Consider the following 24,902-nt stretch of genomic DNA (forward strand, 5'->3'; position numbering starts at 1 on the left):
TTCTGAAAACGCAGGTCCGATGTTTACTCGTGTCTGACTCCTCGCTAGGTCAGTCTGCCGTTTCCTCTTTCTCTGTTCCTCCGACAATGCTTTCCTAGCTTTCTGCTTCTTTTTTGCTGGCTCAGCCATGATATCACGCGATACTTCCTGATGCTGAGGCCGGTGGCCCGCCAGCCCAAAGTTGCAAGGGTGGTTTTTCCGCTCACAGGCGCTAGGGGGAAGCGAGATGACCACCATTCAACCCGAAAAAAGTCATATAACCATTCCAATGACTCCGAAGCTGTTCAGTTAACGTAAATTAAGCTAAAAAAACTGCATAGTTCCCCTTTAAACAAATTTGAAATACCCCCCCCCCCTCCCCCTCTAACAAAAAAAACTAATGTTGTTGACATCATTTTCACTGTTTTATTAACTTTAGGCTTCATTACACCAGTCTAACGTCACATTCTTCCAGCAATCAAATTTTCTCGTTATATGACTTGCAATTTTTATTTTATTAGAAACACATCAGTCATACTCAACAGATGACATACAGTATGATATATACTATTCCAATCTGACTCAAACAAGAATATTAACTTAGTTTTTTTTTACTTTTAACTTTTTTAATTTGTACCACACTTTTTATTCCTAGTGATTCACTCATCTGTGGTGTCTCCGCTGCCTCACTTGGGTGGCAAGCTAGCAGGTGAGTCTGCAGATTTGTTGTCATTGTAGAGCAACTAAAAAGTGACAGCAATAACTATGTATAACAATCTAAAAAACAAGCTGTCTTAATTAGATAGAGATTTTAAATAATTCAAATTAAATATTACATTGAAAACTAAATGCAATTTAAGTTACCTAAAGTACACCCTAATGTCAGAGTACACGCCTGGAAAAATATATTTTAAAATAAAATATAATGTAAAATAGATTTGAATGTTAAAGTACTATGGGCTTAAGTTAGAAATATATTTTATTTAGAACCTTTTGTTTAAGTGTGTGTGAACAAAGCTTCAGTTTGGGACACTGTGCTTTACTAATAGTGCAAAGCTGGAGACATCTGTAGGGTGGGTAGGGTGTGCAGTTTTCTGGACAGTAAGTCAAAGACTCCATACAGATGCTACTTCAGCAACCAAAGCAAAACAAGCATTAGCCAACTAACCATAAAATAGTCCAGTTAAGAAGTGACCACCAGTTCAAAAAAGACGATGTTGTGCACATCCATGTGGTTGCTGACGCAAGTGTCGTTTAAATAGCAAATGCATCTTTGCTCCCATGGGCGTGCTGGCCTTACAGGTAAGTGTGTTCAGGTGAATTATTGGCGTATTGCTATCTTGAGACAGCTGGAAGTGATCGCACCAACAAAAACTGGAAAGTCAAGGAAGGTGAAGGAAGGTGTCAGGTTCCTCACACCTGAGGAAGGCCAAATTTTCAGAGCATAAAGCTGTGCGGAATTTACCTTCTAAGATGTGACCACCAGCCAACAACACAAACACTTACTTTTGGTGCATACCTTCTTGTCTTTGTGTGTACAAGGTAATTAAACAGAAAATGTCTTCTTTGTGTGTGTGTGTGTGTGTGTGTGTGTGTGTGTGTGTGTGTGTGTGGACATGTATATGTGTGAAGAAGGAGGAGGACAATGGATCTGAATGCGACGGTTCATGGGTCTGTTCTTCGACACAGCCTGCTGAAGGGCATTTCTGCACAGATTGTCTCTGCTGCTGTAAGACGCACGCACACAAAACCCGACTGTCTTATTTTTAGTGTTTTTGATTAGAATACATCTTCAGTACTGTGCTTTCCAAAATGTGGATGAAAAATAATAATGATATAACATCTTAAAACGAGGAGTAGTCAATTTAATTTAATCTGTCAATGACAGGGTTTTGTTTTTGTTTGGAAATATGATTATCGGTTAGTAATTCTATTTATATTACTACTTTTTATTATTACTGTAACTAAAGTATTTCCTTTTGTACTAGCTTCAGAATTTTGCATATGTTGCAGTACACTAATCAATTAAAATAAAAACATTTGCATGTTTTCCTCAGGACAAAGTGGATGCTGGACTGCCAACTGCTATAGTGAGTATTATTTTATTCAACAATGAATTCAACTAAACCTATATAGATGTTATTAGTTTAAAGGCAAATTTGGTAAGACACAATATAACTCTATGACTTTTGATGGCTAACTAGTTTTCATAGGGCACTTTAGCAATTTATAATTTCAAAGGAGGCTATATACAAGAGACATGGTAAATAAATATAAGTTTTAAGGTGTTGCTTTTGGCATTTTGCCTATATCAACAGATGATAGTTGATATAATGACTGGAAATAAATGGAGAAAGAGGGCTATGACATGCAACGTCAACCAAAATTGATCCGGGGATGTTGCACCATAACCATTAGGCTACTGGGATGCCCCACATTCAAGGTTTTTGCATTCATTTGAATTGCTTATTATAATTTTTATCAACTACAAACACTACTGTAGACCAGTGTAAGAAGGCTTTACAAAACAATACAACAAAAAGCAAAGTTGAACATATTTTTTAAAGCAGACACAGCATTTACATAGAACTCTGAACTGTAGTGTGAAAATAGTGAGATGTGTAGTGGAGTAGCAAGTCAATGTTTGCCTAATATCACAAATTAGCCATTGAGGGCTTTACTGTATCTGTACAACATACATCACCCTCTTTCCTTTGAACCCCGCATCAGATAAGTAAAAACTCCCCAAGAAAAACCCTTTCACATGGATTTTATGGAAGAATCATCAGGGAGAGCAACTCAGGAGAGAACCCTCTCCTAGGATGGACATACTTGCAATAGAGACGTGTGTACAATACAGAACAGACCTAATAGTAATAATAATAGTAGCAGTGAATATAAAAGAGTGAAATATTCACTGTGCCGGAGGCGCAACCCCGATCCATGGAAACCTGCAAGGCAAGAAAGCACACTTTATGAGACCATATGTACCTAATATTTGCAGTGTTACGCAGGTGAAAGCAGTCAGTCCATGTAGTTTGTTTTATGTGTGTGTTTAGGGACATATCATATCAAAGATAACAACAAGGTTCCTTACGGTGGTGCTGGAGGCCAGGGCAATGGCATCCAGAGTAGCTATATTATTAGATAATGAGTTTCGGAGGGCCAAGTATCAACAAGACCACAGGGCCAAGCATGGTGGCTCAGTGGCTAGCACTGTCATCTCACAGCAAGAAAGTACTGCTGAGTAATGGGTTCGATCCCCGGACCGGGCCTTTCTGTATAGAGTTTGCATGTTCTCCCTATGTTTGCATGGGTAAATGTTAGGTAAATGCTCCTGTCAGTACCCCTGACCAAGGCACTGGTAGAAGAACTGGAGCTGTTCCCCTGCTGCTGCAGCTGCCCACTGATCGTATGTATAGGATGGTTTAAATGAAGAGGACAAATTTAATTTCAGTGCATGTAGGTGCTGAGTAATTACAATAAAGGAAGCTTATCTTAGTACATTACCTTCAGTTTTGCCTGAGTTTATAGGTTATAGGTCATCTAGGTTTTTAAGTCCTTAATGCATGCTTGAAGTTTAACTAACTGATTGGTTTCTTCTGGCTTGATACATATAATTAGGTATTATCTGCATAACAAAAAAAGCTTATGGAGTGTTTCCGTATAATATTGCCTAAAGGAAGCAACTATAAGGGGAAAATAATTGATCCAAGAACAGAATTTGGTTGTTAACAAACTAAGATTGAGCTGATAAAAAGGACTTAAACCAGCTTAGTGCTGCTCCTTTAATACTAAATAAATGATCCAGTCTCTGTAATAGGATGTGGTGGTCATTCGTGTCGAATGCAGCACAAAAGCAGAAAGAGAATGTGAGGTTGGGTACATTTACAAGACGTTTCATAGTTTATAAAAATGCAGCTCAAAGAGAATACTGCTACTGAAAGATTGTTCAAAAGAGCAACCACTATTACTATAAAGTACACCCACAGGTAGGTTCATGGTTGTGGTTTATGATTGTGTGGGTGTTGGTGGAGGCAGAATGTTTGATATTATTTTATGGTGTTTTGCTTTTGTTTAGCTTTTCCTGACTTCCTCTGATTAACTCTAAGCTGTACATTTTTTTTTTGGTTCAGACCGTGGCAGGTGTGATTGCTGTAGGAACGTCTCATGGTCTGGCTCTGGTCTTTGGTGAGTCTAAACTTGATTACACTCTTTATATAGACAGTGATATAAATTATATTTTCACATTTTAACTTTTTACAATGCAACAGTGTAAATTAAGCTAATTGAGTGTAGTTACCAGTTATTTGTCACAAAACAAGTCATATAAAGCAGGTCTAGATTATAGTCTTAAACTATGAAACAATGCTTCACTTCCAATTAAATTAATAAAAAGTGGATACATTGTGGGGAGGCAATGGTAAGTATTCTGTTGCATGTTGCTGATGTTGTTGCTCTTGCTGAGTATGAAGAGAATGTTGTTATGTTTATAAAAAGAGTGTGAGAAATTGAGGTTGCCTAACTAATATGGTACTTAATTAGAAACTCCTTATCTAACATTAGAATAATAGTTTTCAACTTAAGATTATTATTAACAATAACATTGAGTCATATGTATGAATGCATGTCATCACCAAAACAATGAGCCTCCTCTATAAACAAGCCTACAGTTGATGGTATGTTCTCTTTTAAAGAACAATCCATGTATGTATGGGTGCAAAACAGACATTTTGGGACAAACTAATGTTTCCCTTCTCTTGGCTTTTTCTCTTGGGGTCTGTTAAAACCCGAAAGTAGAGTTAGGTAACCGTAGTATGTCAAGCAGCAACCTCCTGTGCTGAGAAATAAAGCCAACGCAGAAGTGTCAAGTTCATTGAATAGCCACTTGAGGCTCACTCCAAAAGCAAGTCAATATCCATAGATCCTGTGTTAAAATGCCCAACTTTACAGCAGAAATAAACATGATACAATACAAAAAAACCACCCTGCGGTGGCCAATCATGGAACCGGTGATCAGACTTGTCAGTCGGTTTTGAGGCGATGTGAGAGTCCCGTACAGTAAACATGTAACATCACTGCCTCTATCGCTGCCACAAAAAAAACCCTGAACACTGAACTGGAGTTGTGTGTAACAACAGCTGACTGTTTCCTGCAAAAAGCACAGTCGCTCGTCTCTTTTCTTTTTCTCTTTCTCTGCGAAAGGAAGCTGCCTTCAAGTGCGGTTGGAAATGATGGGATCATAAAAACGATCTGATGGAAACAATAATTGTAAAATATAAGGTATACTTGTGATACATTGGGGGCTAAAGAACACAACAAGACGCCACACAAATAGGCCATTTAAGTGATACACTCAGCGGTGCACAACCCTGCAGCGAATCGCTTGCTTTGGTCTGAATGCGCCCTAAAAGAAGTTTGCGATTTCTCCAGGTGCTCCGGTGTTTTCCCACAGTCATGTAAAGTAATGCAGAATACATACGTAATAAATATGAACTTCAAAGTTAAAACTTTCTTAATGTTGAGGATACTCTAAATGCTGCCCTGACGTTCCTCCCACAACAGGCCTTATGTGCTGCCAGTTATATAACATGGGAAATAGTAATCATAATCAAAATAAATATTGGATAATAAAATGTGGTGAGGACATTCACAAATGAAAGTAAGATACCAATAATACCTGCACCACAGTGCATTAATGACAAAGACTGTCTAGGAGGAGTCACATAGCCTCCTCCACAGACTTGGATACTTGGAACTTGGATAATGTAAGAATCAGGGCCTAGGACACCAAAACATCCAGAAACGTATCCGTGTCAAATAAATCTCTGTGTCAGAAAGAACACACTGAATTTGTTATTATCATTTCTTACAAAGAGGACATAATTTGATGGACACATACAAGTCTTGTTTTTTATTTGTAATTAGGCATCAACGTTTTAAAATCACAACTGAAATAACTACTATTTAATGTACTCATATTTTAGGTATATTGATTAATGAGCTCCACTTCAGCTAGTGACGAACTGTGTCAGTTGATTGAGCTTCACACATACTGAAATATTTTATTAAAATGACTGATCATCTCATATGGCTTGCATAACAAAAGTAAGATCTTCCTTATTCTGACTTAATACATGCCAGTGTCACTGATATCCACCCTCAGGACTGCTTCACCTGAGTCTGACATGGAAGCACTGACAATAGCATAATCACCCTCATAAGAAATGCAGGAGCCATCAGCCTTTGCTCTTACAAAATTATTTTCATTTCCATTATACATCATATCATAAAGATTGTAGTCACAGTTGTTTCCTCTGTCAAGGATCCCCACAGCAAACCAGTTGGAGTAGAGGTTTCGGTCGTAGGGCACGGAGAACATGACGGCCATGACGTGGTTGTAGTCGTTGAGGTTGGGGTTGAAAAGATCATAGGTGAAGACGCCGACAGCCCCGGTCGCACTGCCTGTGTTCTTTTTGAACAATGCGCTGGCAGGGGAGTAGGGACCCACCATCGGTGGCAGAGGGACCTCACAGCAGCCGCTCTCAGTGAACACCCTGAACACAGAGAGGCGCATCATATCAGACAGGTTCTTGCAGAACTCTTCCTTTCCAATTACCATTGATATTTACATTCACTGGTAGGTTTTTGTGTCTTTTCCTACAAGCACGTGAATGCACACACAAAGAGTCTGTTATCTCAACTGCTTAACAGTCTTGCAGTAATGTGACATTATACACACAGCTGAGCATTCCACTTATAAATCCTTTTCAACCTATATAACTTTGAATACGCTACAAAGACAAGATATTTAATGTTCAAACTGATAAACTTTGTTTTTTTGCAAAAATTCACTCTTCATTTCATGACTTCATTTTATGCCTGCAACACGTTCCAAAAAAAGCTGGGACAGGGGCATGTTTACCACTGTGTTACATCACCTTTCCTTTTAACAACACCCAATAAGCATTTGTGAACTGAGGACACTAATTGTTGAAGCTTTGTAGGTGGAATTCTTTCCCATTCTTGCTTGATGTACGACTTCAGTTGCTCAACAGTCCGGGGTCTCCGTTGTCGTATTTTGCGCTTCATAACAATAAAGTTGACCAATTAGAACATTAAATATATTGTCCTTGTAGTGTATTCAATTGAATATAGGTTGAAAAGGATTTGCAAATCATTGTATTCTGTTTTTTATTTACGTTTTACACAACGTCCCAACTTCATTGAAATTGGGGTTTGTATATGCTGAAGCATTAGGATTTGCCTTCTTTGGAACTAAAGGGTCCAAACCAGGAAAAGCTGACTCAGACCAGACAGGGGTTTTATAAAGTGTGCCATGTGTCATTTACTTCAGAGAAGAATGCAAGCTGGGCAGCTCAAACACACAGTAACGTTAAGCTACCTTGAACTAGTTGTTAACCACCGTTGTGACACAGTTTATGCTGGGACCGCGGTTCTTAGGTTAGGTTTATGCCGGGTAACTGAAAAAATCCAGGGCATGTTGATCTTGATTCGTAGTACCGGCCTCTGGACTTGATGAAGACCTCTGTCTGACTAAAAGGAATTTCCCTAACTACCTATATGACTTTCTTGTTGCTGCTGTGTATTCTAATCTTTGCCGTCAGTGGGTGTACTTTCAATACCTTCAGAAAAAGTCAAGTACAAAAGCAATGTATCACCTTGGGTTGGCGAGAGTGTAGCAGCCAGAGTTGTTGTTAATCTCAACAGAGCAGAGGCGATGAGGCATTGTGATGAGGTGTGGTGGGGGAAGAGGCTGGCTGTGAACTACAGACAAAATAGAATCATTTCAGTTAATTCAGCATCTGTGAAGCAGAGAGACAGTTTGTCAGAATCAATCATCTATGCTTTGTTGATTGATGTGTTTATTGTTTGTATCTAAATCTAAATGGACTGCATTTATATACATTACATTATATGTATTTTTTATATTTACATATAAATCAATTATAATTAGAAAGAATGAATTCCCTAGCTCTGCTTCTTTATACAAGGCTTCAAACTAGATCAAGTTCAAATTAGATCAAATTATTAGGAGTTAAAAAAAAATTGAGTCATGTGGTAGGTCTGCTGCTAAGAAGAAGGATCTCGATAAACTTTAACTATCCCACAATAAGGTTAGACTTCACTGTTAACATATTATTATTATTAGTAGTAGTAGTAGTAGTAGTAGTAGTAGTAGTAGTAGTAGTGTCCATTACATACTGTCTGGGCTCTCAGTTGAAGACATATTACAGTCCCATCAGCTTGTTTTCTTGAGAAAATTTATATTTTTAAGTTTATCTAAATCTTTTTCAGCTCTTGAAGAGTGTGCTGGTCAATCACATACATATTCTAACATATCTTTCTAACAGGCAATTTAGAGTCCCTTCGTTTAGATACAACAGGCTCAGTCTATCCTGTTGAACCAAAATCAGTTTGCTGCCATTTAAGATCTTGATCCAAGTCTATCTTGAAACATGTTTCTTTGCCATGGCTGTTGATATGTCTTCATCTTTGTACTATATGTGTAATTGTTGTCTAGCTCTGTGTGTATTTTTATTTTTATTTCTTCTTTTGAGCGGAGCTGCTTGGGAACACAAAAGGACTTTCGGTGTGAACTCTAAATAAAGTTGTGTTGTATATGCCCCTCCGTTTGTGCATAGAAAACAATTAGTTATTCCTAGAGCCAAGAAAAAGAATACAGTTATATACAGGAATTTTGACTTAAATGTGGCTGTAATCATTTGTCATTTCTTTCCGCTTGTTTCACAGAGTTCGCACTCTTTGCTTTATTTTGTGTATATTATGTGGTTTTTATTGATAGTACTGATAATTTTCTGTTATTTATTTGGTTTTGTTGTATTACAATTACTGTTTTGTTCCTCAATTTAAATTTTTTTTATTTGAACCCTGCTTTTATATTTTACGTAGACTTTTATTTTGTGGACCTCTGTAAGATCAGCAACTGCTATGACAGAAGCTAATGGTTTTAAATTAAATTAATGGATGTCTAAAACTACACTAAAATGTTGATGGATGAGAAGGATGAAGTCATCTAAACCTAACTAAAAACACACATTAACTTTTGATCTCAGGACTAAGACTACAACTAAATCTAAAAATAGATAAAAAATATCTAAAAGTATTAATAAAGGTGTACTTACCTTTGTATGATCTGCAGAGTTGGAAAAAAGGCAAAACCAGTTGTTGGTGTGGACAGATTGTTGGTCCAGGTTTCAGGCAGGATGTGGTAGTGAAGTCACACACCGGGTTTTATTGACTCAGGTAATCGGGACTTTTAGGCGCCAGTTGACTCCCTCCTTATCTCCTGTCCAGTATCAGCTCCCCCCTTTGTTCCCGGACTTCGCCAGCACTTTATCACAGAGAAAGGCTTGGTCCGTAGTGATTACAAATTTACACCTTCTTTTGTTTGAACCTTTTAAAACTGGTGTCAATTATTTGTACAGGGTGTCCGCAGGAGGGTAAGGACTTAGTGGCCTACCATGTTCACAGGGTACCACTACAAAACAGAGTATTAGCTTCTAAGATTTGTAAATCCTTTTAAACTTATATTCAATTGAATATATCCACTACAAAGACAATATATTTAATGTTCAAACTGATAAACCTTTTTGTTTTTTTGCAAATAATTACTCATTTTGAATTTGATGCCTGCAACTCGTTCCAAAAAAGCTGGTAGAGGGGCATGTTTACCAGTGTGTTACATCACCTTTCCTTTTAACAACACTCAATAAGCATTTGGGAACTGAGGACACTAATTATTGAAGCTTTTTAGGTGGAATTCTTTCCCATTCTTGCTTAATGTATGACTTCAGTTGCTCAACAATTCAGGGTCTCCGTTGTCGTATTTTGCGCTTCATGATGCGCCAAAAATTTTCAATGGGAGACGGTCTGGACTGTAGGCAGGCCAGTCTAGTATCCGCACTCTTTTACTATGAAGCCACGCTGTTGTAACACATGCAGAATGTGGCTTGGCATTGTCTTGCTGAAATAAGCAGGGACGTCCCTGAAAAAGAAGTTGCTTGGATGGCAGCATATGTTGCTCCAAAACCTGTATGTACCTTTCAGCATTAATGGTGCCTTCACAGATGTGCAAGTTACCCATGCCATGGGCACTAACTCACCCCCATACCACCACAGATGCTGGCTTTTAAACTTTGCGCTGATAACAATCTGGATGGTCCTTTTCCTCTTTGGCCCGGAGGACATGACGTCCATGATTTCCAAAAACAATTTGAAATATGGACTCGTCAGACCACAGCACACTTTTCTACTTTGTGTCAGTCCATCTCAGATGAGCTTGGGCCCAGAGAAGCCGGCGGTGTTACTGGGTATTGTTGATATATGGCTTTCACTTTTCATGGTAGAGTTTTAACATGTGTTAACTGACAATGGTTTTTCCAAAGTTTTCCTGAGCCCACATGGTAAGATCCTTTACATAATGATGTCGGTATTTAATGCACTGCTGCCTGAGGGATCAAAGGTCACAGGCATTCAATGTTACATGACATTGTAATGCATTCAATGTTAGTTTTCGGCCTTGCCGCTTACGTGCAGAGATTACTCCAGATTCTCTGAATCTTTTGATGATATTATGGACTGTACTTTGAGGCATCAAATTCAAATTTTTTTGCAACAAAAAAAAGTTGATCAGTTTGAACATTAAAAACCTTTGTAGTGTATTCAATTGAGTATAGGTTGAAAAGGATTTGCAAATCATTATATACAGTTTTTATTTACGCTTTACACAAGGTCCCAACTTCATTGGAATTGGGGTTTGTATAATCCCTCAGTATAGGGCTTCGCAGACAGTGAATTTTCTAATTTAGATTTCTTTTAAAGTGCTTTGTTTATAGCTTATGGAATTGAAAAAATCTGTACTTAAAGGACAGATAGGAGTTAAAAGTAATTTAGTAAGTAATGGTAGTATCAGTGGATCTTAGTCATAGCACATTTCTGTTACAATATGCATTTTGCTTCGATATAAAGGAGATTCTCAGAGAACTTCCATCCATCCATTGTCAACTGCTTATCTGGGGTCGGGTCATGGGGGCAGTAGCTCCAGCAGGGTAACCGAAACTTCCCTTTCCCGAGCCACATTAACCAGGGGATCCCGAGGCGTTCCCAGGCCAGTGTAGGGATATAATCTCTCCAGCTAGTCCTGGGTCTTCCCCAAGGCTTTCTCCCAGCTGGACGTGCCTGGAACACTTCCCTAGGGAGGCTCTCGGGACCACCTCAGGAAGTGCCCTGAACCACCTCAGCTGGCTCCTTTCGACGCAAAGGAGCAGCGGCTCTACTCTGAGTTCCTCACGGATGACTGAGCTTCTCACCCTATCTCTAAGGGAGACGCCAGCCACCCTCCTGAGGAAACCCATTTCGGCCGCTTGTTCCCGTGATCTAGTTATTTCGGTCATGACCCAGCTTTCATGACAATAGGTAAGGGTGGAAACGAAAATTGACCGGTAGATCGAGAGCTTTACCTTCCGTCTCAGCTCTCTAGTAAAGCGAATGCAATGCTGACCCCACTGCTCAGATTCTCAGATAACTTATGATGTAAATTGTATAAGCAAGAAGCAACCCTCAAATATTTTCTATAATGCACCAGGTTAATGTTTACATTAAGAATTGACCCCCCAAAACTTTGTTTAAGTATATTTTAAATGATCAATTTCAGGATTGTATTAATCAATATTAGATCAAGTAAGCAGTAATAAATAAAAAAGCAGTAATAAATAAAAAAGAGTAGGAGTACATTGTCAGTAAAAATAATGTCACTGGCATTCGTAGCGGTAGTTTCAGTAACATAGTTGTAATGGTATTAGTGTATACAGTTTAGGTATAGCCATGATAATGTGAGTAGGTTGCAGCAGTATTACCAATAAAAGCGTGAGTCATAAGTGTTAATCAGCAGCCATATCAGTTCTATGAGTAGTATTTGCAGAAGCAGTTATCAGTGCTCAAATTGGAATAGAGAATGCGTCAGAGCAGCCTGAGCAGTGTGTACATAATACATACATATTAATTGGTAAGCAGAAGGAGTAGAGACGTACTGAGGACCAATATCTGTAACCAGAAAAACACACTACAGGTGTGATAATAAGCCAAAGCCATATTTTGGTGTAAAACAATCTCTGTCAGCCAAAACTGCTCTTAATTTAAAGAGATTTTGGTCTCCAAAGATACAAAATGAATGAGTCTTAATACTGTGTTGTTTGTATTTTGACTGGGGTTTGATTGGGACTGAGGTCTCAGCAGGGCTGACCCATGTCTCTTTATATTGCTGACATAATGATGCCCGGCAGGAAAAGGTATGAACATCCCTGTCAGATGGGTCACTCATGCTTAATGTTGTTCTGTATTCAACCTAACTGACTGTGAGGCGTCACCGCTCATGTCCATTTTGGTTTGGCCAAGCTACTTTGGTGCATGCTTTGTTGTTTGATTTGTTTATTTTTTGCAGTGGCAGTTTTAATTGCATTTACACCTCTTCATTTGGTACCAGTTTGTTGTGTTTTGGTATTGATGTGTAAAAGCTTTTTTTATATTCATTTTACCATCCAAACCTTTTTTAAAGTCTGCACCCCTTTTTCAGCAGTTACTGTAAATGTCCTCTTCATCTTCTCCAGATACCAATCAGGCTCTGCGGCTCTGTCTGGGTACCAAGGCAACTGGGGCAGAGTTTGGAGCTGTCTCTGCCCTCAGCATCAACCACGATTGCTCAAGACTTCTCTGCGGGTTTGCCAAAGGACAGGTATATACTCAGACACATGTACAAACGTAGTGCAATCACAGGCTTGTTTACTGGGAGGTCGTTGGAGTTTTAAAAAGTTCAAAAGGGTGGACTCAGGACTTGAATAAAAATCTAACAACAGCCTGTTGAAGTTCAACAGGGTTTCTACTGATGGTTTGCATACAGTATGTGTTGTTTGTTCTGTGGCATGTGGTCGTGATGAGGTGGTGTGGTGCTCTGAAAGAGTTGATGGTTTATGACTCAAAGTATCAGGTTGTCCAAATCACTGATACTTTACTTGGTTTTGAACAATTTCAACTACTATCACAAGGGCTAGTCCACACAGGAATGAGGAAATGTTTGGCTTGGTGTTGGGTATCAAAATACTTCGGCCAGTGTGTACATGGTTTTTGAAGTCAAATTATTTTACGGCTACATCCGAGCCGGGATAAATGGAACAATTAGGTTTAAAAAAGCAACTAGCGACAAATCGACTGACTTTCTGTATTGCCAGTATTGTCTGGAGAGAGCGTCGTCTTTCTCTCTAGAGGCCGCCACACTCACCTCTCTCTGTCACTTCTGACTGAGGAGCATCAGCAAGCCTACAGGCGCGTCATGTAGTGGGCCAGTGCCTTGCGTGGCAGCTCCGCCACCATGGGTGTATGTGAATGGATGAATGAGAGGCAAGTTTACCATTAGACGAGTTGTTCTTAAGAGCGCTTCGAACGGGCACACCACCCAACAACACTGCAAGCAGCAATACTGGGAACCAAGTGTTTTATAACTGCATTTTCTGTCACATGTTGTTTGTGAGAATTTACACAATAAAGTTGTGAAAAGTAATCCTGGAACCAAGCAATTGGCCCGTTCCGAACAGGCACACACTCCAAACGGGCACTGCACTAGTAAAAAATAATATACAGCTGAAATCACAAATGATTTGACACCTTTTTGGTTACTTGGCTCCAACTATTTTTCTCAGGTGCCAGTTTTTGTCCAGTTGCTTACCCTGATCCAAATTTTCTTCAAAACTTGTTCTGTCTCTCTGCATGATTAGATTACAATGTGGGATCTAGCCAGTGGGAAGCTCCTGAGAACAATCACTGATGCCCACCCTCCAGGGACAGCTATACTGCATGTGAAGGTACACACACACACACAAACAAACAAACAAACAAACAAACAAACACAAACAAACAAACAAACAAACAAACACCTCTCTTTACTGGAGCAGGTTATATGTGGCTACAGTCAACACTCTTTCCCCACACAACAATAAAGCAAACTTTGTGAGTGTCACACACCCTCAGAAATTAGTAATTTTCATCTGATTTCTGTCCCTTGTTTTTATTTTCCTGTTGTGTCTAGTTCACAGATGACCCAACTCTTGCAGTGTGCAATGACAGTGGAGGATCAGTTTTCGAGCTGGCTTTCAGGTAAATTACCTTAAAATTAAGTTAATTATATAACTTTGTTTTAGGTTAAAGAGCTCCTTTGCTAGAGGGGACTGTTTGGCATGGTTTGGGCTACAGATGTTGCCATTTTTGTTGTGTACAGTTGCCATGGTTACATGTGTCATTGTCTTCTATTGTGAGGTTAGTGGAAAAGGCACGGTTTACTTTTCATACACAGTGTCCATCCAAGGTGGACTACATGAATGACTTTGCTGATTGGAATCATTTCATTTAGTTCAGCTCAAGATTCATAGTTTCAGGTTTAGACTGTCCTTCAGTCTGTTGTCTCCAACATGTGAAAACATTGTCTCATACGGATGAGTAATGTTCCATTTGCAGGGTGGAAGCTTAAATAAGTTCCTGTTGCACTGAAACCAATATTTAAAAAATAAAATTAAGCATTCAACTACCGCTCCATATTCATTAACTCCTTTAATGCAAATGGTCTACTTGCCACTTCAAGCTAACATTATCATCAGAAAAAAAGTTAATTATTCTGGCTTTTTAAGTGATATAACTTGGCTGGCTTGCCATTATAGAAATAGATCATAGGATTTGGGTGTTTTTGCAACTTTAGTGTGGAAGATTATAATGTTTTTAACTGAAATTTCTGCAGCCTTACCTTCCAAGTTTAGTGCGACCAACTCCACCGAAGCTGAGACGCTGCTGCTCGAGGCTGCTGCATGTCAGCAGCAGTGAGGTTGATGAGTGTTGATTGGCTATTAGCAGCAGGGCTGAGTGTTGATTGGCTATTAATTGTATAATATCTAGCCAATCAGATAGTGTTGTGGGCGGGACATTAAGTGTGGCTCAGTGGTGAGTAAAACCGGAGCAGATGGAAATACAGAACTGTAGTGGAGCCTAAGTAGGGCACTTTTTAATGAATTACCTTTATCAGTTATCGGTCAAATAAAACACAGATACAGATAATCTGCAAATTGCCAAAAAACAGCCCCCAGAATCGGCCAGGCCCATAATCGATTGATCCAAATACAAATTTGGTACGGTGGCAAGGAAAATTTTCCTTTAACAGGCCGACCCTGGCTTTTGGTGGGAGGGGTAGGGATACAGAAATATGACTCATAATATTTATAGCAGTGGGTATAATGGAATCACATGATGAACAGTGGCAATTATAGTAACGGTAAAGATAATAGAACTATGACTAATAATAATGGTAGTAGCATTGCAGGGCGTAGCAGGGCTGTCTCCGGCCACGGCTGTCGCTGGCGAGGAGGCATTATGTTCTCAGGTTGTCTGTCCGTCCGTCTGTCCCATTCTCATACTGTGATATCACAGGACTGCCTGGAAGGAATATTTTCAAATTTGGCACAAACGTCCACTTGGATTCGAGAATTAACTGATTAGATTTTTGGAGGTCAAATGGTCAAATGCCAAAAAACTTCACACAATGCATTTTTGGCAATAACCGAGAACACTGTGACATCATAATTTTCTTCAAAAATGCAATGCAAAAACAGTCTTCACTACATATATTACTATATGAATCTCGACAGACATTAAGATTAAGATCAATTTTATTGATCCCGCAAGGGGAAATACATTTTTTTCACTCACTGTTGTAGTTATTACACACACTGAAATACACACACATGCCCTGTAAATGCACTAAATGGAGAGATGTCAGAGAGAGCAGTTGGGTGTTCGGTGCCTTGCTCAAGGGCACCTTGGCAGTGCCCAGCAGGTAAACTGGCACCTCTCCAGCTACTAGTCCACACTCAGTACTTGATTTGCACATGGACTTAAAACCGGCCCCCCCTGCTTCCTAAGCCAAGTCCCTACAGACTGAGCTACTGCCACCCCCAAACCACCCTCCAGACATGGATGTAAACTGCAACTTGACTGGTTGGCGAAGACATACAACCGCAAGACGGTAATTCTAGTTGCTTGTGTCTCTTGCCGTATGGACTTTATTGTGAAGCACATGGAGTTTACCTGTGATAAAATGTGCCCTATAAAATAACAAGGAGCTATATTTATTGCTGTAATTATACTATGTTTTTGTCAGAACATATCAATGGTCCCAGTTTAGTTTAGTCTCTGTATTGTTGGTTTTAAGTTTTCATTTTTTTTCATTCTTATTTCTTTGTACTTTGTCTCTTACCCACCTTTTATAGTGCCCTTAATTTGTTTTGTTTATGATTAAGTAACTTGGCTGCTGTGACAATATCATTATAGTTTTTTAATAGTGTCAACAGAATTTTGACCCAATGAAAAAACACACAATGTCTGTTTCACAATGCACTTCCACTGAGACTGAGCGATGCAGGTGAAAATTGTCAAATGCTGAAAAGAACCTCATTTAATTGTAAAGCAAAATAGTTAACGTACATTCTTTTTGATATCATCTGATAGTTATTTTCAAGCCTAAAAGTTTCTCGCTCTACTTTGTCATGTATGTGTTGGTAACACTCTCTGCATCTATAATTCACATTTGCGAGCGGTGTGATTCCATTGTGCTGCTTTTTTCCCTTACTTGTCTTCTACCTTTTATTATCTCCTTACTATTACTCTGTTCTTGTTTCATCTTAATGTTACCCTCATTATCCTGTATTTCTCTCTGTATGTTTCTGTTAATGTCTTTTTTTCTAGGAGGGTGATGGGGATGCGGTCCTGTGACTCTCGATGTCTCTTCAGTGGTTCTAAAGGTGAGGTCTGCTGTGTTGAACCATTGCGTGCTCCTCCAGACTTCAGAGACCATCCCATCACACACTACTCTCTGCTGGCTATGGCCTCTCTCACTAAGGTACACAACACACACAGTTCCGTTCACAGTGCATCGTCCAGCTTCTACTTATCAACCCAACTGTGTGTAAAGTTTGTGATGTTTCTGCTTTTTGGTTTTCTTTTACCAGATTCTGGTCATTGGACTAAAGCCCTCACTGAAAGTCTGGATGACTTTCCCATACAGCAAGGTTTGTATATTTGTCTGCTTGTTTATTTTGTTGGTAATGAGTGCATGATAGCCCAGGTTCATTGATACAATGAGATGTTTAATTCTGTGTTTGCACCTGATTCTTTGCTGAGGTTAACAGTTAGCATGAGTTCTTGAATGCCCGCTAAGGCTACATCCCCACTGCTACAATTTCATTTTTGAATGGCATTTTAAAACAAATATTATCTCTGTCCACACAAGAGTTTTAGCTCCTGTAGCAGAACTAATCTCTGTCCATATTAACACGTTTGAATACACATATCACATGACCATTTACATACACTGGGCATGTGCGTGCCGGTGTAAACAGGAAGCAGATTGTTACCCTGCGGTTAAAAAATCATGACCAGGGATTTATTTACCCGGACCGACGACGAGGTGGAACTGTTACTGAAAGGTATGTAGTTCTACTTAACCGATAAGACTGACTGACGTGGATTGTCGTTTCCAAAGGTCTTCAAAGGTCGTTTGTTAAAGCACATTAGCAGTGTTTGCTAATGCCTCTGTTTTAGGGGCTCTGAATCGGTGGAGTAGTGTAGACGCGAGGCGTAAACGTTACAAAAGATATTTTAAAATGAAAACGTACTGTATTAGTGTGGATGAAGCCTAAGTAGGTGTTGTAGATTAATGGGTTCGTCTCACTTATTAAAGGTCCCATGGCGTGAAAATTTCACTTTATGAGGTTTTTTAACATTAATATGAGTTCCTCTAGCCTGCCTATTGTCCTCCAGTGGCTAGAAATGGCGATAGGTGTAAACCGAGCTCTGGGTATCCTGCTCCGCCGAAAGTTCAGATGGGCCAATCTGGAATCTTCCCTTTATGTCGTCATAAGGTGAAAGGTTAACCTCCCCTTTCTCTGCTTTGCCCGCCGCCCACAGCTGCCCAGAGAATTTGGCCCGCCCATGAGGAAATAGAGCTACAGCCGTGGCCGCAAGCCAGTCAAGGCCACACCCCCACCCTCCACCTTGCCCCACCTCTTTCCTCCTCAATAGCATTTAAAGCTACAGACACAGAAATGGCACGTCCTAAGGAAAGCTCATTGTGGGACTGGCTCGTAGTGGCTGTAATTCTGCACCAAGGCTGAATTTCGGGAAAGAGACTTCAGATACAGTATTAGGGGACCACTAAGAACTATATAAAAGCATCCAACAAGCAAACAAAGGCTGTGGCTAGCAGTGTTGTCACATGTCCGCAATGAAAGTGATGAGTACAATTCTCTCCAAGTTCTACTGATGAGCATTTTTAAAGGGAGGGAAACATATCAAAAAGTGCACAGAAACTTCTCAAAGCTCTCTTGAAGCAACAAATAACACTGTCCATATACAGTATATGCTCAATACTTTCCAATGATATTTGGCCAATACATTGCTAATCATACTACTTCCAGCTGAGTTTAAGGAGGATATAGAGGTCCTGCAGTAATATTGTCATCAAGTACAAAGTGCTGTATTGAAGGGCAGAACCAATTTATCCGGTCTATAAACATTGTTCATTGTGAATCAGGTAATAAATTGGGCCAAGTATTTCTCTCACACAGTCATAAATTAAGTGAAATACACTGTTCCTGCTCAGGTGCTTTCATGGCTAAAAATAGTAGAATGTATGTAATGTAACCTCAGCTCAACTTTAGCTACAGCTTGATCTAGTCAAGTCAATTTTATGTATACAGATTACGAATTACTATTACAAAATAACTAATCATAAATTTCCTTCAATAGGCTTTAAAACACGTAGAGCATACAGCAAACAAACCCTCTATCCTTAGATCTAGTGACCTTAACAGTCACCTGACATTGGTGAGGTAATGAAATATGACATGTCCATTTCTTGTCCATATTGACATGAGTTCAGGATCATGCCACATTGTGAGGCTTGTCTGTTTCTTAATGATTTAGCTAGAGTTAATGCGACCAACATTACTACAAACGCCACATCCAGCCACAGGCTTGATATTAATTAAATGGCCGTCACGTAAGATGTCCTAAGTGACAAAATGTGTTGTACCGCACATTTGCAACAAACCCGAGTGTTGCTTTTCAAACAGTCTCTACAGTTAAATTTAGAATATGATCATTACTTATAAGATGATCACTGCAGAGCCTTGTGAACTTTGTGAGCTCCAGGTTTAAGAACAGCAATGGTCTCTTCTTCTGTAGTTTTCTCTTCCAGCATGGCACTTTTATTAGGCTTTTTTAACTAAAGACATTTGTACATGTTACAGTAGGAAAAGCACAGCTGTAAATAATAAAATAAATTATGGTTGAATTCCATTCCGTGTGTGTGGCATAGTGGACATTTTCTTTGCGACATGGAGGCAGTGTTTTTAGCCTTATTTACAACTCTGAGCATTCGGAACATTATTGTAAGAGGCTGATTAAGACGTTAATTAATGATGGGATGTGTTGTCTTTCACCAGTCCGATCCGTCCAGTGTTCCCCAGCTGGCCTGGCAGTTTGTTCCTGTTCAGAAGACGGTCAACCCTATCCTGGCTTTTTGTAAAGGAGATACAGTCCACTTCCTCCTGGTATCTGCTCAACTCCCTATTTACTTCAAATTACACAATACACACAAAAGAAGACCAGATTTTCTTTTTTTGGGGGGGAATTTTCTTTTTTTTCTGCTAGTTTAGTGAGTCAGACTACTTTGGAACAACAATTTAACTCAACTGTTTTCAGGTTTAATTTAGGATCCTAAAACAGCTGGACATACAAAAACAGGTTTGATTACTGCTTGTCTATTAGAATAAGACGACAGGTGAGCTACTGTACATGACCTGTAATGTTTTTGCTTCCAGCAACTCCATATGGATGTTCTCTATGAAATACTATCATTTTTCTGCATTACAGTTGCATTAAATATAATGGTACAATACACAGAAAAATGGGTAACACTTTATCATAATGGTACATGAATTATTATGAATTCATGCATGACTTCATGCATGACTTCATGCATGAAAAGCATGAATTCATTCATGTAGTACTTTATATAATATCAGTAATATACAGGGATTAATAGTATCACATGCATGACTTAATGCAGGAACAATACGTTAATTAATGCATCAATTACGGTATTTGAATCATGATTTTCTGATTTATGTAATCATGATTAAACTAAACATTACTTCCTCATTACTTCATCATGTTTGTGGACCTTCAAAAAAAGTTTGCTGACCTGGTACATCTTTAACTTTAACTATCTTGATAAATAAGATGTGATTAATGGTGACATACAATTAAATGTATTAAGAATTAAAGGAGTAGGTTGGCAAAATGATACTGCGCTACACTACATTGACACAAAATACAAAATAATGCAGATGCATTTCTATAGTTGCTTTTTTCACCAACATAAGGCACTTGAACAGTAATGCCTAAGAACAATTCTCATCCAAGTAGGGCATTTATTCATTTTACTTTTTACTAACCTCTAAGTGTCTGAACACCAGAAATGTCTATTTGAGGGGTCACAAAGATGATTGCTGCATATGCCACCATTAATCATATAGTCTTAATCAATGTTAAAGATGGAGCAGGTCAGCACTTTATTTGAAAGGGCCACAAACATGATGAAGTAATGAAGAAGTCATGTTTAGTTAATCATGATTACAACACCATCACCATTCTTAAGCCTGTCACTTTAACTACAGATTTACCTATGAAGAAGACATTAATAAATCAGAAATAATGATGAATGAAATACTGTCATTGATGCATTAATTAACATATTGATCCTGCATTAAGTCATGCATGAGATACTATTAATTGTTCTTCATGCATGAATTCATGGTAATTCATGTACCATTATAAAGTGTTACTAAAATATGCTATTTTACTGCATGTTTTTGTCAGCTTGTCACTGAGAGAGGTGAGCTGAGATTGGCCAGTTTAACTAAAGCTAACTGACATAAAGGCCCAGATTAAAGACAAATAGGTCAGTTTGTAAGATTAATTTAGAAGAGGATGGACACAGTGAGTTCTTCAGCCAACTAATTAATGACTTAAAATGTTTCATACTTCACTTTAGATAAACCTTTCAATTATGGCCCTGTCTACATTCACCTCAGACACCGGCAGGTTGCAATCTCTGCTTGTTGCAGAGATTTAGTAATGTACAACATTGTCTAGCCAGTTAGTTACAGGTGAGTGTATCCCCAATACATACCCGCATTAGAATAATAATATTTTAATGCAAAATTTCCCAGATATCTACATGCTAAACTGCTTCAACAGTGTATTCTGAAAGTAATGGTCAGTGGGCAACAGTTTGTTGTGTTTTAATGTTCTCTTCTACGCTACGGTTTGTTTAGGTAAGGAAGGAAGAGACTGGGACCATCCATGTCATCAAACAAAAACAACTCCACCTCAGCTGTGACATCATTAGCCTGAGTGTAAGTACCTAACTCACCGCCCCCACCTAACACTCTCACAGACCAAGTCCGCTAAGTCCATGAGGGCTCAGGACTGTCCCACTGTATAAATAATCAGCAAGTGTTGCTTAAGCGAAACGCCTACAATGTGTTGTGACGGGCAAGAAAACGGCAGTGACAATGTGGAATTGCGCATTGGAAAAAAAATAAAAAAACAATTTGATGTTCAAGCGATACTTGGGTGGAGACTGGCGGAATTTGTGGCAGAGATGACAGAAGTTACCAACAGAGCCGAAGCAGAGCCTTGGGAAAAGGGCTGAAAATTTGTGTATTTTATACCGGGTGTCCTGTTTTCATCACTGCTGGTCGAGGCTGGAGCCGATAAATACCTGTGCCTACAGCAGAGTCATTTGTCCCGGGAGTGAATGCCGATTGTAACCTTTCCCAATGCAGACAAAAGCCAGATGTTAGTGGGTATAAGTAGTTTTTTGGCCAGTGGGAAAGATGAGACATGTTTCTTGTCCAACAGTTTGCCTGTTTTCCGCTACAGGTGTGATCTAACTCCTACATAGCTTATGTGTGAATAAAGACATATATCTTTGTTTGTTGTAAATTCATGACTCCTCCTGTCTCTATGTCTCTGCAGTGGATTAACAGTCGTACGCTGGTCCTGGTAGACAGCCATGAAAAGCTGCAGGTTGTGGACCGGCCCAGTCAGGAAGTTTTGGAGACTCTGGACTTGGAGCAGGTGCAACTGGTCTATAACAGCCGACATTTCAAATCGCTGGCAACTGGAGGGAATGTCTCACAGGCTCTGGTGAGGGGTTAGCTTATGGGGAACAGGATCAGAGGTCAAATTTAACATTCATGTTCTACAGAGATGGCAAAAGTACTCACTTCCCGTACTCAAGTAGAAGTACAGATGCTTGTGTTAAAAAATACTCTGGTAAAAGTAGAAGTACTGATTTAACTTATTTACTCAAGTAAAAGTAACAAAGTACAGGCTTGGAAATTTTAAAGTATAAAAGTAAAAGTAGCTTTGCGAATGACAAGCATTTTTTATGCAAAGCTACCTGGACCACACAAATGTTACTAGAGTGCAAGCTGAGAAACTTCAGTGGACATGGAAGAAAGGCTTTTTATATTCCATTGCCTACATTTTAAATGGATGTCTGCCAATATGCCTAAAACATCACATATATGATTATTGTGACAGAGACTGGGACTCCAGGTTAATAAGATTCTGACTGAGTAGCTATTTATGAATTCAGTTGTGATTCTGTGAGAATTCACAGATCCAGTTTCTCTTTTTTTAATCTTCCCCTTAACATTTAAAGGAATCTACATGTATGTGTGTGTGCTCAAATATGGCTTCTGGAAAGAAAATAAAGGACAAAATATGAATTACTAAACATTAATTAAGAAGTTCCCCATACTTTTAAGAGTTGCGCAGCACATTTGCCAGGAGTCATTCTTGATGCCTACTATCTCAAACATCTCTCTCAGATAAGGCCAACGATGTCTTGCTGCTTGTCTGCTGATTTCTTCATTTTCAATCATGTCGCCATCCATACTACTATGTGCTAACGTTACCACCATCAAGCCGCAATTCATTTGAATGAATGCAGAATGCCGCCGAATCTGTCGAGTCGTCTTGTAGTGGTGTGTCAAGTGCAACGTACAGTATATTCCCATCCAATTAGATTGAATGTGGTATTGATGACGCGAAAATAACGGTAACTCCAGTGAAATTATTTTAAACAACAGGCTTAAATGAACTGACAACATAAGTTATACGACTTACAGTTCTTAAGGATGCACACACACGATCTCAACTGATTATCCTCCGGACAGCTAGTCTCTTTTTCTTTTTGCTCCGTGTGTCGCGCGCACATCCGCTCGCGGTGAGGCGTGTCTGTGCTATTCTCCGACATGACGACCTCTTGTACAAAACTAAAGTAACGAGCCAATTTTGTAAGAAATCTTGTAATGTAAGAAGTAGAAAGTACCGATATTCATTTTAAAATGTAAGGAGTAAAAGTAAAAAGTCGCCACAAAAAAATTTAGTAAAGTAAAAATATCTGAAAAATCTACTCGAGTACAGTAACAAAGTATTTGTACTTCGTTACTTCCCATCTCTGATGTTCTATAACAGACTTCACTTTATAACAATAGTGATAATGAATTGGATTTGGAAGGTAAGAAGTTATTGATCATTGAAATTATTGAAATTAATGGCTTAAGTTCAAAACTAATTTGAGAAGTTAGTAGCAGTGAAGGGCTGCTAAAGGGACAGCTCAGAGGTTGTATTTAACTTTTTAGGCTTACAGTTTGTCAGTTTTACTTTGTGCAACTGCCTAGCATAGCCTTTTTTAACCACAATGTTCCAGGAGCTATGGAACCAGAAGAACTGAACTAGGAGGTAAAAGTCCCTTTTGTCTAAAGAAATGTGAAAATTTTGCAAATTAGACTGATGACAGATTAAAAAATTGCTGAGTGTCAGTTTGGCGAGATCCTGATGTTTGAGTTAGATTTAATGATTATAAAGAAAACATGCAGAGGTGGAGAAAGAGACTGAAAACTCAAGTGTCTCCACTGTTACTGTAATGTAGATAATGGGTAGATACTCAGTCTTGGTGCTAGTTGTAGGGTTATCACTAAGTTCACGCAGGTGTGTCGGCCAGATCACCACTTAAAGCCAAATATCCTGTGAGTAAATAAATGAAGAGCTGAGAGATGTTCCTTTTCTGTTTATTTCTTCCTTGTTCCTTTTATACGTTTGAGTGTGAGTGTGGTTTCTATAAACAGAGAAACAAATACAAATGAATAAAGAAACATATGTATATACTCATTCCTCTTTAAGCACTAATATACATTACCAAACATAAATAAACAATAATCAGCATATGACTATATACCTCTTAAACTCCAAGAATATAAGCAGAGAAGAGGGATTCAAACACTTATTATATGGGATTCTCATAGATTTTCCACCATCCGTTAAGTTACTGCTAACGTAGACAGCACTTCCTGTTATCTATGATACGCTTTAAAGCCTCCAACTAAGTAGACGGCTTGATGCCTTTATTGTGAAAATCCCAGACCGGATGTTATATTCCGTTCAAGCTAGCAAAGTCTCGATAGAGAAGCCTCAATAGCGGCACAGATAACACTATTCAACACCACTAATTACTTATTTTACTCAACCACAAAGTACTGAACAATTTCAACAACAAATATAAAACGTATCAACATGTTTAAACACAATGTTACATATTCTGACCCGACCCGACGTACTGAGTCGGGTGAGCCGAAGGCGACAAACTAGCTTGAATGAACGTGGCTATAATTAGCACAGTGGTTGCGTAGCGTGGCGACCCCTTAAAC

General features: G+C 38.9%; 2 protein-coding genes across 5 annotated transcripts in view; one reads left to right on the forward strand and one right to left on the reverse strand.

Moving 5' to 3' along the window:
• Positions 1-24,902, forward strand: part of vps8 (VPS8 subunit of CORVET complex) — a 71,333-nt gene that overhangs the window by 6,613 nt on the left and 39,818 nt on the right. Inside the window, exons 4-16 of one of the 4 annotated variants that reach the window (XM_031313789.2) lie at positions 635-688; positions 1,612-1,708; positions 2,037-2,069; positions 4,116-4,170; positions 12,306-12,311; positions 12,630-12,754; positions 13,791-13,877; positions 14,102-14,169; positions 16,801-16,954; positions 17,064-17,123; positions 19,560-19,667; positions 21,456-21,536; positions 22,162-22,332. In XM_031313789.2, coding sequence (XP_031169649.1) covers positions 635-688; positions 1,612-1,708; positions 2,037-2,069; positions 4,116-4,170; positions 12,306-12,311; positions 12,630-12,754; positions 13,791-13,877; positions 14,102-14,169; positions 16,801-16,954; positions 17,064-17,123; positions 19,560-19,667; positions 21,456-21,536; positions 22,162-22,332 — 1,099 coding nt within the window. The remainder of the gene's footprint in view (positions 1-634; positions 689-1,611; positions 1,709-2,036; positions 2,070-4,115; positions 4,171-12,305; positions 12,312-12,629; positions 12,755-13,790; positions 13,878-14,101; positions 14,170-16,800; positions 16,955-17,063; positions 17,124-19,559; positions 19,668-21,455; positions 21,537-22,161; positions 22,333-24,902) is intronic. The other 3 variants (XM_031313790.2, XM_031313791.2, XM_031313792.2) reach the window with 3 other exon arrangements.
• On the reverse strand, positions 5,875-9,200 carry LOC116060291 (DELTA-stichotoxin-Hmg2b-like). The gene is made up of 3 exons (XM_031313793.2): positions 9,147-9,200; positions 7,662-7,767; positions 5,875-6,536 (listed from the first exon to the last, which is right to left on the reverse strand). The coding sequence occupies exons 2-3, from the start codon at positions 7,727-7,729 to the stop codon at positions 6,110-6,112; spliced, it is 495 nt and encodes a 164-aa protein (XP_031169653.1). The 5' UTR covers positions 7,730-7,767; positions 9,147-9,200; the 3' UTR covers positions 5,875-6,109.

Source organism: Sander lucioperca, chromosome 15 (genome assembly GCF_008315115.2).
Source record: "Sander lucioperca isolate FBNREF2018 chromosome 15, SLUC_FBN_1.2, whole genome shotgun sequence".
Lineage (NCBI taxonomy): Eukaryota > Metazoa > Chordata > Actinopteri > Perciformes > Percidae > Sander > Sander lucioperca.

What these genes read in the sequence shown, in the direction of transcription:
- LOC116060291 (XM_031313793.2), bottom strand. Translation starts at nt 7,729, where the DNA reads ATGCCTCATCGCCTCTGCTCTGTTGAGATTAACAACAACTCTGGCTGC. An exon ending in TACACTCTCGCCAACCCAAG is followed by an intron (nt 6,537 to 7,661) that starts GTGATACATTGC and finishes CTCTGTGTTCAG; the next exon opens with GGTGTTCACTGAGAGCGGCT.